Genomic DNA, 15,044 nt, shown 5'->3' with positions numbered 1-15,044 from the left:
GAATTTTTTCAAAGTTTAGATGAGTTCTCATAAATTTGCCTTTTCACTCTTTCCAGAGTTCAAACTTGATGAACTTTTTGGAAGGCAAAACTCTGAAACAAAGTTGGACACAAAGTTCGATTTGCCTTTCTCCCTGCTTTCCTTTCCAGTTTAAGAATTTAAAATCGAACAAAAATTACATAAAAATTTAAAATCTCACTTTATTACTGTGCACAACAAACAAGTTCTTACAAGACCAGTGGGACACTCGTGGCGCCATCTTCATTTTGAAATCGCCAGCAGCCTGTGGCGCAGGAATCGCTGCATGGGAGTTGATTCCTCATTGCTGATGGTCGACTTCTTGCTCCTTTTTCTCTCTTCTTGGGGACTTCACACCCTTAATTTATTATTCTGCCTTACACAAATCCATTTTTCTTCAGTTCTTTGTTTGACTTTGATGTTATGGAAAATTTCAGTTTATCCTCAAACTTTTCTGTTTTTTTCATCGGTTATCCTGTAATTTAATCTTAATAATTTGTAAAAAAAGAGAGGAGATATTCTGATAGTAAAAAATATATAAGAGGTAAGTTAAAGCAGGTCTTTTATTATTATGTAAACTATAGAAACAGATAGAGCTGCAACATGAACTACTCTTCGTGTTCAGCAAATGCCAGTTTTCCACTGCTAGCTTTCTTGGTGGACGTGGAACGCTGTTAAACCTTTGGGACGATTGAGCAATGGCAGTTGCTTCCAGAGGGAGAGCTGAGCTTACGACGAAGACGAGCCCAGAGAGGACAAAGGTGTGGACTGAGCCGAAGCTGAGAGCAAAAGCTCAAGTGGTTTACTACCTCTCGAGGAATGGCAACCTCGAACAACCTCATTTCGTGGAGGTTCCTTTCTCCTCTGTAGAAGGGCTCTACCTCAGAGGTAACGCTTTATGTAAACATCAAGCAAAACAAGCCTGACTGGTTCATCTAAATTCCTTACGAGCATTTCATCGAGCGACTTGTTTGCAGACGTCATCAGCCGTCTCCATGTTCTCAGAGGCCGGGCCATGGCGGGCATGCACTCCTGGTCTTGCAAGAGGTAAGAACGCTGAAGGAGTGTAAGTTGATCTCGATGATCTGTATCTTCTCAATCCTTTTCTGTTGCACATCAGGAGCTACAGAAATAGCTATGTGTGGCATGATCTGTTGGAAGATGATTTCATCCACCCTGTTTGTCGGAATGAGTATGTGCTCAAAGGAACACAGATTCTGGACTTCCACTTCTCTTCTACTCCCTCCGCTTCCATGGAAAGCTCCGCCTCTTCCTCCATCAGCTCTGGGAAGTCTGTGGAGACCTCGAAATGCGTGCAAGATGACACCTTTCTCTCTTCCACCGTCAAGTCGAGTGACGCGTCCACCCAGACGGACGAGCACAGGAGGCATCGCCGGCGAGCTACTCCGACCGACGAGAAGTCAAAGACATTGACGATGGTAGAGAACCCCGCCACCGAACTCAGCCAAGACGAGATCTCGCCGCCGCCACCGTCGTCGTCTAGCCCGGAGACTCTGGAAGCGCTTATCAAGGCGGACGGCTACCGGATCGTGGCGGCGGAGCCGGAGGAGAAGGAGAGGGTGGAGGCCGGCTGCTTAAGCGGAAGAGTAAAGGCCACGGAGGTGCTGATGCATCTGATCTCGTGCGGTTCGACCTCGGTGAGGACCAGCGGGCTGTCGTTGATGCCGCAGTACAGCGGACTGCTGGACCGAGCTGAGTCCATGGGACACTTCCCGAGCTTCCGGGCCATGAGAGTGGAGGAGGTGTACTTCAGTGGGAGCTTGGTGGAGACCAACAAGCCGCCAGCGGGCGGGAATGGCGACGAGGTGCCAAGTTTGAGGAGGTCCTCATCTTACAACGCTGACGGGTAAGCTTCTGCTCTGCTCCAATTCTGTCTGTTTCGCCAAACATTCCATTACACTCTTTAATTACCATAACAACATCAAAACAGGGGCTTGGAGAAGGATCTTGCGAAGGAGAATGAACAGGTGCGTGCTCGATGCGTGCCGAGGAAGCTCAAGACGAGAAAAGAAGGACGAACTCACAAGTAGATCAAATCCGTACGTGCTCTAATTGTGAAGTCGATGAGAGCAACGAAGTCCTATCTCGTTTAATTTTCCAGCTTCTAGATATCATTCTCAAGTTTGATTAATCGTTCGTGTTCTTCGACATCAACAAGAACTCCTGTAACTTAAGACAAGAAGCCAAGTTCGTTGCACCAGCATTCTTCCTTCGGACGTTAATGAAATTAAAGATAGAAAAATATTTAAGTGAATTGATGTTTTTTTTTTCAAATAAACAAGAGTCAACAATTTCATTTTTTTTTCCTCTCATGGAAATAAGTACGATATTAATGCGCGTATGTGTTTAGTGAAAGTAGGTGGTTCGTCCAACCGCCGCCTTCAATTTGGATGTCGTTCCTTGTTCATTTCTTGGTCGATGAGGATAAATTTGGTTAGTTCGATCTCCCACTCCCAACCATAAACTCGCCTCCCCATCCATACGGCGACGTGCGGGGCGAGCGATGAACTGGGGAAGCGGAAGGAGATCTCCCATCCAACGGCCCCAGTAGATCTCAGGGCGTGGAAATCGAAGTAGCTGGAAAAAGAGCGTTTTTTTTTCCTTCCCTAATTCGATCAACGCCGTTGGATCCAAATCGAAATAGTTCGGAATAAATGCCACGGATTGGTTGTCATCCCCTGCTTGTGATCTGCACCTGCCTTGCCAACTTCGTTTCTTCCTCGCTTGTGGGCACGCTCGGAGGTAGAGAAGGATGAAGGTCACCCTTGTGTCTCGCAGTGGGAGGGAGGTCATCAAGGGTGGGATTGAACTCGCCGATGAGGTTTTTTTTCTCTCTCTCTCTTGCTTCTCTCTGTCTGATAAGCAAAATTCATTTGTCTTATGATTTGTCGGAGGGGTTTATCATCCTCTGCAACCGGTCAAAGAGTCATTCTTAAGGTCTTTCTTTGTGGTAGTCTCAGTGTTTTGTATTTCTAGTTTGTTGCTCTTTATCTTGTTTAATTGTTCGATGTGCTCACTAGAAGTGTTCAGATCTTGTTTTGTTTGTAGATTTGAGTTTAAAAATTTGTTTCTTGGCGTGCGTTTTCAGGCTACTGTGAACGATCTACAGGAAGCTATACATGCTCGAAGTAAGTTTCTTCATGGCTTAATTTCTTCATTCTTATATTCACGTTCACGTTCCGATCAATCCCGTTGAAATAACAAAAAGAGTAGTGTATAATTAGTATAAATCACCACATAGATTGCTTCTAATCTTAAAACTCATTACAGCCAAAAAGAAAAGAAAAGAAAATAGAAGTATTAGCACCCATTATGTACCAAATGGGTAAAAGTGAGATGGTTATATTTGTACTTGCTAACTATTTTGCAATGATGATGCGTAGAATGGCTGGAAGATAACACCTAAAAATTATGGTTATAAACTTGGTACTTTGACATGCACACCCAACTGTCTCATTCATATATAATTTTTATTTAGGTGATAATTTGACATTGTGCCTATGTAATAAACAACAATAAATGGGCTTGGTTTATCCTCAAGTGTCTCAATCAATTATAAGTATGTGCCTTAAAATTACGTAAATAAGGTAATTCGGAAACCTCAAATCTAATAGTTCTAAGATTGTAACTGTAACTTATATTCCAAATTTTCCTGTTATATATGTAAACATAGGTTTTAATATTTATGCTTTTACTATTTAAGTGGTCACATTTTGAATTTTGCTCTAGTTTCCTTCTCTTTATTCGTTTGATTTATTAAATGAGTGAATTGTTATTTATGTATATTCTGAGCACTGCCTGCACTTATATTTTGCTGATTTAGTGAATGTGAAACACCTTTAGGAAATGAAAGATGGATCTAGAAAAACTGTATACATTTGTTTAATGTTTGTATTGAAATTCATTAGTATAGCAACTTTCACTAAGTTCAAAGAGGTGAATCTAATATTTGCTAAATTGTTCAAGTGACAATTTACTGCAAAAGATATTGGGAAATATCCCAACTTATCCTTTTGTATTTTTCATTACCTTACCTCACATGATTGAGCTCCTTTCCTTTAGCATAGTCCCATCACATGGAATTACTTAGTTGGGGCATGTTCTCCTTAGTTATATGTATTGGCAAGATTTGAATGTTATGTACCAAATCGATAAAATGTGAAATTCGATTAAGTGATCACTTATCCCCAAACATGAAGTCATAGGTAAGAATCTAAACTTTATTTTTGTATCCTTCCTCCCCCAAACTCCATGAAAGAAGGTAATATAGATTATAGCTTCAAAAAGAGTGTAAAGAAATTATTGTAAATAATTTTCTTGAAATCATATGTTAACAAAGGAACACACTGTGCAATCTTGTTAAGAACAGCAAGAATCGAGTGCCACAATCAAGGAAAGATAGTGTTAGAAGAGCACACTGATCTTCTTGGAAGAGGGCTAAAGCCAAAGAGGGAATATATAGTAATTTTTATTTGTTATTAAACTCGGTTGATTTTCATTGTTGATGTGAACATTACATATGTTGGGTAATGTTGCTGCCCTGTGACCTGGAGGTCATGGGTTCAAGTTACGAAAATAACCTCTTACAATGTAGGATAAAACTCTGCACAATAGACCTGTCCTGGGACCCGTATTAGCGGGAGCTTCGTGCACCGGGCTGCCCTTTATGTGAACATTACATATATGGCTAATTCCTCTAGAGTTGCATTACAAGACTCTTAGAGCAATGTAATAAGAACCAACCCATTATAAAAGTAAATGGTTTCTAATGCCTTTGTCCATTGTGGATCATTGCATATTAGAACTAAATGCAATTGTTATGAACTACAAATTATAATTAAGATTAAATATAATTGTTTGTCAACGTAGAGCTTGAATTGATCGCTATTGTGGCAGGAGTACAAAACAAAGCTTGTCCTAGCTATCACTTTGCCAAAATGTTACAGGTTTACTTGTTCAGAAAATTTAAGCTATAAGCTTAGCAAGCAGCACATACAAATAATTTATGTAGCAGAAATGAGAATAATGAGAGGGACAAGTGAGATTACTGGGAGGCAGATTCTAAAGTATGTTATTCACTAGTAGTAGGTGTATCTTTGATAGATGAAAAATTGAAAAGAGGAAATAGGTTAATATGGAAAGGTCAGGTTTGATGATTGGTAGATTCTGAATTTGATTAATTATAGTTAAAAAAAAAATGATAATCCCAGTAGCCACATCTCTGGGGATGGTCGGTCCGATTAATTATAGTTAAGGTGCAAGTGATAGATTGATATCAAAAGGAACTCAGCATACTAGAAAATATTAATGTCATTGACATAATAATTTATAACATGACTTTGTATCATGCTTGGTGATCAAAAAATTCAATCTTAAATAGACATGATTCATTTATGTTCTTTATGAAATTATTATTTACTTTATCCTCATGTATATAATAATGCATATTGTCATATTGAAGTTACCTTAAGTCAGCATATGGTAGAAGCACTGCTGTCATTTTTTTCAAAATGCATCTGAGAACTGACTAGAGTTTGAAGATCCTATTTTCTTGCCTCTGTAGGCAGCATAACCAACTTAGCACATTTAAATAACATACTTAGAGACTGAACTTCCTCAATCACTTTTATCATTATTATCAGCGTACATGCATTGTGTGTTACATTAGGTTCTTTTTATTAATATATAATGTTACAAAATATGATCTATTCATTTTCTGGTTCTATTCAATTTCTTACCTTGAGATATGTATGTTTTCTTAAAATTTTGAACTACGTCTTTGACAATAAACATCCATATGATTCCTCTCCATTTGCAGTTAAAAAATACTATCCTTCGAGACAGCGCCTTACCCTTCCATTTCTCGCTGGAAGTAAAGGAAAACCAATTGTGCTTATTCCAAAGAATAAATTGGCAGACTATTGCGATGGGAATGCCAACAGCCTAACTGTTGTTTTCAAGGATTTAGGCGTACAAGTTTCTTACAGCACTCTTTTCTTCTGGGAGTATTTGGGCCCACTAATTATCTACCCCATCTTCTACTACTTTCCAGTTTACAAGTACTTTGGTTATGAGGGTGAGCGAGTTGTTTACCCAGTCCAGACATATGCTTTGTACTATTGGTGCTTCCATTATTTCAAGCGTATCATGGAGACTTTCTTCATTCATAGATTCAGCCATGCAACTTCACCTCTCTCCAATGTATTCAGAAACTGTGCCTATTACTGGACTTTTGGTGCATACATTGCCTACCATGTGAATCATCCACTGTATACACCTGTCGGTGATCTGCAAATGAAGATCGGATTCACATTTGGGTTGATTTGCCAAATTTCAAACTTGTACTGCCATCTCATTTTGAGGAACCTCAGAAGCCCTGGTGGTAATGGTGGTTACCAGATTCCTGGTGGGTTTTTGTTCAACATAGTAACTTGTGCAAACTACACCACAGAGATCTACCAGTGGCTTGGTTTCAATATTGCTACTCAAACAATAGCAGGTTATGTGTTCCTCATTGTGGCTACTCTCATTATGACTAACTGGGCCCTTGCCAAGCACCGGCGACTCAAGAAGGTATCACTATGCTTGATTCAATATGTATATGTATAGTGTATGAGCTTTTGCTTATTTTTCCTATGGTTTCATAGTTTCGCAAATTGTATCCTAGTAAAGCATATTTAACATGCAAGCAAGCCTGTCTATGTCTGATTTACTTTTGTTGCAGTTATTTGATGGAAAAGAGGGGCGGCCTAGGTATCCACGACGTTGGGTAATACTTCCTCCGTTCATCTAAGCTGCAGAAATTTGGGGGGGTTCTTGCTTCTCAAATTTTAATATTTCAAGCATATCATTTCGTGGAAGTATCAAAGTTCTTTTAGAATGTAAGCAGTCGTAGTCAACTGGAATATGTGCTTGCTATGTACACTTGAAATTTCTTCTTTCATCGCACATTCAACTTCAGTTTCTTATCACGAATTTTTCTATTCAGATAGAACTTCTATTTACTCCTTGTAGGTTTTAGGGTCTGCATTGGAAATTCTACATAGCTGGGAACAAATTACATATCGACTGTAAAATTCTATTTTGAAGAATTTGATGACTGTATATGCTGATGCTGTGCAGTTTTACAACCCAAAAATGAGTCACTAAACTATGCTTTTGATGGTGTTATCTCATTTAAGTCGCAAGCTTTGGTATTTAACTTGTTTGCAACTTAAAATAACGTACTGTGGTTAGTGCTATCTCCTTTCTTTAAGTTGGAGAATTGCATCACTAATTATCAAAGCTGCGTAAGTGAGTTGTCTTGTCCTCTATTGATGGAAGTGATGATATTTCTTGCTAAAATGAAAATTTCGGATAAGCCCAGGTGAAAAGAAATTCTCTCGTATTTTGCATCCAAAGACTATTGGAGGACTTCAACGCCCACCTTAACCAGGGTCTCGTATTGATTTATCATGGCATTTATCTTGATTTATTTGAACCCTACCTTAACAATGATCAAAGAAGTTTTACTCAAGTTGCTAGAATTCTTCATGTTAAACTGAAAATGTTGATTAAATCTTAAATCGCATAGATTGACTAAGGTAACAAATACTAGTTAAAATGGATGATTCAATATTTAATCTGGGCTAGTGGACTTAATTGAATATACAATATCATGATCTCCTACTTCAACGATCCTCCTAGAGCCGATCCTCATTCCACAAGAATGGAAGGAGGTAAATTTAGATATATAGACAAGAGATGCATGGTGAGAAGATTCAATTCTCTGACTGTTATATCAGAAATATCATACATTCACTGTCTATCTTACCTCTTGGTGGCAAAAGATAAATATAAAGGAATCTACTTGAAGGGTGCAAGTGGAACAAACTTAAGTGTATATGTTCATGTAGATGCTCAAAACAATAAGTTGGGTGCATTAATCAAATGTATTGAATAACGGTACATCGTTTGGACTATCAATGAAGCTTACAACTTAAAAAAACAAAAAAGATATTGATCAACGTGTTTCTTCTCGTCTAGAAAAGTCTTCCTAACACAAAGACAGCTTATATAGCTTATCTGATTATATAAAACTCTTCTGACACTAACACAGAGCTTAGCGTAACAATCATCCCTCCATGAATATACTGAACAGCAGTGAGAGAATAACTAAGTCCAAGGCTCTAATGCTTCGAGCAAATGTGATCTCGAATGAGCTACTCAGTTAGAAATGACCTTATTTGGCTCAAACACATACTTGATAAGAGATTCTTTAATGGACAGCAACTCCGGGAACTCATTCTTCAACTTTGTAGCATCCAGTTCGTTATTGCTTCGAGGTGCAACTATGACTCTGGCCTGTTCTTCCAATGTGAAATTGACCCACTTGAAGCTGGGGTCAATGTAGCTCTTGTACATCTCTAAGATTTCATTGTGGCTCACCACACCAGGATTTGTAAAGTTCCATATGCCCCTGCAGTTTCTTTTTGCCATCTCAATTGAAATAGGCAAAAGTTCATCTAAGATCGTCATGCTATTGGGAATGTTCACAACCTTGTTATAACGACTGATTTTTGTGATGAAGTTCCGAGGGTTGCTCAGATCAGACGATATGGGCATCCTGACTCGAAGTGTGCATACATTCTCATATTCTTTCAAAAGCTCTTCAACCTTCATTAGACCAAAGAGAATTCCCTTGTTAGCTTAAGGTATATGCAGCATAATTGATGGGACGTAAACAGATTGAATGAGTAATGGAAAATTACCATTGCTTTAGTCTTCGAATAGAAGGAACCAGTAAAATTGGGTTTGTCTTCTTCCTTGAATCCGATGCCCGATCCTTCAGGGTGTTCAGCATCATACTCAAATATACAACCAGTAGCATAATTCATCAATAGCAACTCATGCTCCCTACAGACATCTGCAAGAGTCAAAGTTCCCACAACATTAGTGCGAATTGTTTCCTGCTTATGTGATTCACACCAGTCGACATTAGGCCTGCCAGTCACACCAGCAGCATTGAAAACATGAGTTGGCTTCACATTTTGAATATCCAATATGAGCTGGGAACGGTCTTCCAGCCGCCCCCGTCCATACTCGTATTGTATGCCTTGTTTCTCACATAGCTTCCCCAGAAGGCCCCCAATCCATCCTGTTCTACCATATATCAGGAATTTCAGTTGTGGTTTCTTTGGAGAGGACACACTGCTCCTTGGAGTGGGAACCAACATTTTGTTCTGTGTATTAGTGTTCATGGACTGAGAAACCAAGTACTTTGTTTCTTCAGAACCCTCAAACATACCAGGCATCATTAGCATTCGCGGATGAGGCAATAAAGCTCCTGAAACATCTCCCCACCAATCTGGATTGTTCATGTACCACTCCATAGTCTTCTTGAGTCCCTCCTCCCAGACAGTCCTCTCTGACCATCCTAGGTTCTTCAGCTTCTGGTCATCCAAAAAGTATCTCTGATCATTGAAGGGTCTATTCTCCACAAACTTAATGACCTTATCAGAATCTAAGGAGCACAGTTTGCAAATATCCATTGCCACATCAATCACTCTCCTTTCTTTCTTTGTTCCAATGTTATAGACATGGCCTACCTCACCTTTGTGAAGAACAACCTCGAAGGCCTCAGCAACATCCTCACAGTATAGATAGCTTCTGACATTAGAGCCATCTCCATGGATAGGCAATGGCTGCCCCCTCATGGCCAAAAGGATAAACTTTGGAATCAGTTTCTCTGGAAATTGATTTGGCCCATACACATTGTTTCCTCGGGTAGTAATCACGGGTAGGCCATATGATCTTCCATAAGCCATAACAAGCATCTCAGCACCAGCTTTCGTTGCTGAGTATGGGTTTGTCGGCAGCAGCTGAGATGCCTCATGGTTTCCAACCACAGCGTCCTCATCAGTCTCTCCATAGACCTCATCGGTACTAACATGGATAAACCTCCTGATCTGACCAGTCACCTTGCAGGCCTCGAGGAGGACGTGAGTGCCATAGATGTTGTTCTTAGTGAACTCGAAGGAGTTACCGAAAGAATTGTCAACATGGGTCTGGGCTGCAAAATGCATGATGGTATCAATGGATTCCGTGATCAGGAGGTAATTGACGAGGTCCACACTCCCAATGTCACCCTTCACAAACTTGAAGTTAGCAGATGAACGCGATGGGTTCAAGTTCTTCAAGTTGGAGCAATAATCAAGCTTGTCAAGGACCACAATCTTGTAGTCAGGGTAGTTTCGCACTAGGCGGTTTGCGACATGGGATGCAATGAAGCCTGCAGCCCCAGTAATGAGGATGTTCTTAGGTTTGTATTCCGTCATTTGTAACCCAAATTCTGCACAAAATCCAAACAAGTCATATCGTTAATTTCAATGCACAATTTACATCGATAAGCAAGGAGTCAAGGACTAGCAACACACGAATAATAAAATCCAGACAAGATCGCCTGCAGATCAGCCAACAGCGTTGCAAAATATTTTAGGAAAAGGATGAAAATCGTATCTTTTTGGCGAATTATGCCTCTCAATCATTTAATAACAAAGGTGGAAGCATGCACCAATTTATAGATCCGAAACAAAAGGTCAATTAACACATCTAAGAACCAGGAACGATCATCTAATCAAAAGGGTGGTTTATTATAATCAAAAGGGTGGTTTCGAGCCGAGTCACAAATGAGATCACTGCATTACACACGACAGTCGAGCAATTCGTCGAATATGGACCATGGACAACAAATCTGAAGATCACGACTCGATCTACATGGTTTGCCCTTCAAGAAATGGGGCGAAAAACTGGAAACCGAATCCAGATCCGAGGAAAGGCGATGCTTGTTGGATCTAAACCACGAAAAAACACACCTTTCCAGTGAAAAAGGGCGACAAGTACAGCTAACACCGCCCGGAAAACCTCAAAAACAGCAACCGATAGGTAGATCCAACAACTTACAAAATATGGGGCGTAAAGGATTTGCGAAGGAGATGCTTCGGCGAGGAGCACGAAGAAAGAGGAAGCGAGCAAGGAATTGGATGGTCGATCTCGGCGAGGACCGCGGAGAGGAAGAAATTGGGGAAGCTTCGAACGCGGAGAAGTTGTCGCGGAGATGAATGAAAGGAGCGGGTTGGTTTGGTTTTATAAAGCGATGTAACGCTAATTAACGTGGGATTAAAGATACCCCCTTTATAAAACCAACCGCCACAAGGTCACGGAGTCCTACACCGAAACCAAAATAATAATAATAATAATAATAAATAATAATAAAATTAATCAATTTCTAAAATTTAATTTACCCTTAAATGTTATCATAATCATGATCTTAACTCTTTTTTTTTTGTTATGTTTGATTTTATTTTGCAGGTTGTCATTGTGATGGGGAAGGTTCTGTCCTACTTCATCGGCGCCCGGAGAACCGCACGAGAGGGCCAAAGATGGCGGCTCTTGCCCGTCGTCAGGAAGAACATTAAAGTTGCGTTGGTTACGTGGGTACTTCATAATCATATAATTTAAATTATAAGATATCATAATCTAAATTATAAAATATAAAATATAATCTTAATATTATTTGATTTAATTTATTTATTTTAAAAAATAAAACATAATTAATTTATCATTTATTATATTATTTGTATTCAATTTATTTATAAATTTCTTAAATTTAAAATTAATTAATAAATATAATTCATTAATTTTATTTTTAAATTTAAAATAAATTTATAGATATTTTAATAAAATAATTGATTATAATAATTATTTTAATAAAATAGTTTATTAAATTAATAAATATAATTCATTAATTTTATTTTTTTAAATTTAAAATAAATTTATATATTTTAATAAAATAATTTATTAAATTAATAAATATAATTAATTAATTTTATTTTTTAAAATCTAAATAAATTATCTCTTTTAAATTAATAAATATTTAAATTAAAATTTATTAATTTAATTATTTCAATTTCAATTAGGTTTCATGATACATTTCAATTAATTCAGTTTTAAAATTGAAAGATAATCATGAAAAAAATCTCGTTAATCTTCTAAATCATAGAAAATCTTAGATTGCCAAAATAATCACGTTCTTGGATTATAACTCATTTACTTATGTAACAATGATGCTATATTATTTAATAATCGATCATAATTTAAATTAAATAAAGTTGATAACTTTAAACAGATGATACTCCTTAACCAAACTCCTTTTAATATCCATGAATTCACCGCCAGCCACCGTCGTCCAAAGAAGGATTTGGGCTCTTTAAAGGGAGAGAAGGCCTCGGCCTTTTAGAAACAGAGTCTTAATAGGAGAGTCCATGCTTTCCTCCTGGAATTTGACTTCCCTGTTCACTTGGTAGCTACAACTGACAATTCCTTGTCCACTCAATTATTGCAGACAGTATATTAAGAACCGACAGTAAGAAAACAATCAGATGGAATCAATGTGGACAATCTAGATGGAGTCATCATTCTTGTTTCATATTACTAATCAAAGGTAGTCTAATCTCTGAGCTACAACTGGTAATGGCATTCCACTTTCCGATCGAAAGAAAATCTATGCCTAATTACTAATAACTTGTTTCATATTTCTTTCACCGAAATTCAGATATCTTCCAAGCCCCGTGAAGATCAAAAGCAAATAGAAGATTTACAGAAAACGATGCTTCACTGCTTCTCCAATCATTCACAAGACAAGCAATATTCTCCTCCTGTTCTTGTACAGACAACGGAAGATTGTGGAAGACGAACGAGTGTCCGCATGCATTCAAAATTCAACATTTGGAAAGCGAAAACAGATGCAATCAACTCTTTTTTTTCTTTTATAAATCTTGTTTCTTTTATATCTTCACTGAATTAGATAAAATTTACGGCTAGATTACACTCTAATAGTCAACCGAAAGTCGTAAAGCAAAACTGAAGCAGAGTAGGAAGCCGCAACGAAGTTCCCAAACATCCACATGTGACATGTCCCTCTCGACTCACACCACCTCCACCGCCGTGCAGTGCAGGTCGAACGTCAGCATGGACGCCCGGAGCTTGGGCGGCTGCCGCTGATCGGAGACCGTCACCGCGGGGAAATCCATCGCCGGCACGACGATCCTCTCCGACGTCCCGAGCCATTTCGACTGCATATACTTGTGCTTTCTCCACGGCGCCATGTGCATCTTGTTGTCCTTCATGCACTTCTTCGCAGCGGCGCACACGATCTTCACGACGCCGCGAGCTTCTCCGCCTTGCCGACGAAGATCTCCGGCAGGGACATCACCAGGCGGTTGTATTCCTGGCTGCTTCTCGCCATCTCGAATTCCGCCCGAAAATTTTGCTCGATCACAAGCCTCACGGGCCCTTTTTTGCCGCTCTTAGTTTCCATCTTCACGTCGATGTACGTGTGCTCCCCTGTTAGACATCAAAACAGAGCTATATCAGCTATTGCTAAGTGGTCTTTAATCTACGTGTGCAGCTTAGAACAACACGAGCCGAGGGGGAGATTAACTACCTGAAGGAATGTCCGGCGATCTCTTCCATTTGGACTTGCACAGACCGCTGTCATATCCTATCTCATGGAGCTCCTTGGTAATGTATGCCAATGCGCAATTCCGGCATTCTTTGGCCATTCTATTGGAGCAAGAGCACACAATACCCTTCGCTTGCATCTTGTCTACTGCATCCTTTGTTCTCTGCAGTAATTTAACCTCTGCAGAGCTAATCCGTGATAATGCTTCCTGTAACATATTATTTTTCAGAATTGATTAGGATCATCTAACTGCCAAAACATGTAAAAAAAAATCTGCAAAAGATAAAAATGGAGGATTAGGGATAAGTTATAGGTCCTGCAGGATAATAAAAAAAAAAATCCAAGAAGGGGAGAGAGCGAAAGAGATCTATACAGATTTTTGTCTGGGAATTAATCGACGGAAAAACTTACGTAAAGAAGCTGTTGCTGCGACTCCCAAAACGCCTTGTTCTCCGCGGCGCTGCTCTCGCAACCCCCCTCCTCGTCGCCGCTTTCGAAGGCTTCATCACTGCCCCGGTCGCCGCGAGAGCTCCCGTCGGAGCTCTCGCCTCCGCCCTCCTCCAAGAAGCTGAAAACCGTCTCCGACAGGCTCATCCAGCCATCCACCGCCTCCACGCCCATGTCGACCTTCTCCACGCCCTTTTGGATTTGGCTGGCCACTCCGCCTCTCACCGATGGCATTGACGGCCCTGCTAGGCGCTTCTTAAATACCAGGCGACGGAGGAAGCCCGACAGCGACCCACAGCGGACGAACGGGCCGCCGCGAACATGTCTGGACAGCTCGATTGTCCACGCGGCGAGGTTTGGTTGGCCTGGTTTGGTCTGTGGTCCCCGGCTAGATGAACAATGTATATAGCACAGCTCGGATCCACGTCAGCGTCTCCTGCCTCAAGAATTGTTGCCTCCCTTATCCGCTCTCCCTTCTCTCTATTTCTCACCCACTTTCCGTCTCTGTTTCTCAACTGAGACACCAGCTGGGGGAACGTAGAACTGGTCAAACAAAACAGAATTGGGACCCGGGTCGCTGGCAAATGAGAAGTCTATATTTCCTGTTTGGTAAACTGATTAGCACAGACGATATTAGGATTGATAGAATATGCTTGCGGTATCTGGGGGGCACGGTCACCGCATCGCGCCTAAAGGGAATATCTTCCACGTTATGGTTTCTAGCTGTGGCGTCGGTTATCTCACCGCCTCATTTTTGGTATCAACGCGAGATTTCAGGCTTTAACGCGAGATTTCGTCTGGCGAGATTTATCAAAATGCACCTCTGGTTTTTCCAGTTTGTGAAAACATGTGTTTTTTCCCCAAAAGAACAAGAAGCCCCTAATTATTTTATTATTAAAATATACCCTTTTATAAATTATTAAATTAGTATTCCATCCATAATTTAATATATCAAATACCTCTTGTTGTGCTTAACTTGAAACAATTTTGATTAAAGAATATTATCTTAGAGTAATTTTAGTCAAAAATCTTCAACCAAAAAATACAACACCCTCCA

At 39.8% G+C, this 15,044-nt stretch overlaps 3 protein-coding genes and 1 pseudogene across 4 annotated transcripts; 2 read left to right on the top strand and 2 right to left on the bottom strand.

The window, feature by feature from the left end:
• Window positions 1–578: 578 nt before the first annotated feature.
• LOC141825157 (protein SOSEKI 5-like) lies at window positions 579–2,069 on the top strand. Its single transcript, XM_074712542.1, has 5 exons — window positions 579–637; window positions 668–906; window positions 996–1,065; window positions 1,139–1,885; window positions 1,970–2,069. Exons 2-5 carry the CDS (start codon window positions 717–719, stop codon window positions 2,067–2,069), a joined length of 1,107 nt encoding a protein of 368 aa, XP_074568643.1. The 5' UTR covers window positions 579–637; window positions 668–716.
• Window positions 2,070–2,493: 424 nt separating this feature from the next.
• Window positions 2,494–7,226, top strand: LOC141825393 (very-long-chain enoyl-CoA reductase-like). Of its 2 annotated transcripts, XR_012601506.1 has the most exons (5): window positions 2,494–2,860; window positions 3,128–3,167; window positions 5,858–6,612; window positions 6,764–6,920; window positions 7,054–7,226. XR_012601506.1 is itself a non-coding variant. In XM_074712777.1 (4 exons), exons 1-4 carry the CDS (start codon window positions 2,792–2,794, stop codon window positions 6,830–6,832), a joined length of 933 nt encoding a protein of 310 aa, XP_074568878.1. In that variant the 5' UTR covers window positions 2,494–2,791; the 3' UTR covers window positions 6,833–7,010. The 2 variants fall into 2 exon arrangements, 1 of the variants encoding a protein (XP_074568878.1); XM_074712777.1 differs by lacking the exon at window positions 7,054–7,226 and having other exon boundaries at window positions 6,764–7,010.
• Window positions 7,227–7,938: 712 nt separating this feature from the next.
• Window positions 7,939–11,156, bottom strand: LOC141824457 (trifunctional UDP-glucose 4,6-dehydratase/UDP-4-keto-6-deoxy-D-glucose 3,5-epimerase/UDP-4-keto-L-rhamnose-reductase RHM1-like). The gene is made up of 3 exons (XM_074711752.1): window positions 10,981–11,156; window positions 8,790–10,369; window positions 7,939–8,694 (listed from the first exon to the last, which is right to left on the bottom strand). Exons 2-3 carry the CDS (start codon window positions 10,353–10,355, stop codon window positions 8,245–8,247), a joined length of 2,016 nt encoding a protein of 671 aa, XP_074567853.1. The 5' UTR covers window positions 10,356–10,369; window positions 10,981–11,156; the 3' UTR covers window positions 7,939–8,244.
• A 1,666-nt stretch (window positions 11,157–12,822) lies between these two features.
• LOC141824150 (uncharacterized) lies at window positions 12,823–14,206 on the bottom strand (annotated as a pseudogene).
• Window positions 14,207–15,044: the final 838 nt, after the last annotated feature.

The sequence above is a fragment of the Curcuma longa genome, chromosome 3 (assembly GCF_044706935.1).
Source record: "Curcuma longa cultivar G26 ecotype Majalengka, Jawa Barat chromosome 3, ITB_CL_G26_1.1, whole genome shotgun sequence".
In the NCBI taxonomy this organism is placed as follows: Eukaryota; Viridiplantae; Streptophyta; class Magnoliopsida; order Zingiberales; family Zingiberaceae; genus Curcuma; species Curcuma longa.
The sequence above is the reverse complement of the archived record's forward strand: the minus strand, read 5'-3'. Positions and strand labels throughout refer to the sequence as shown.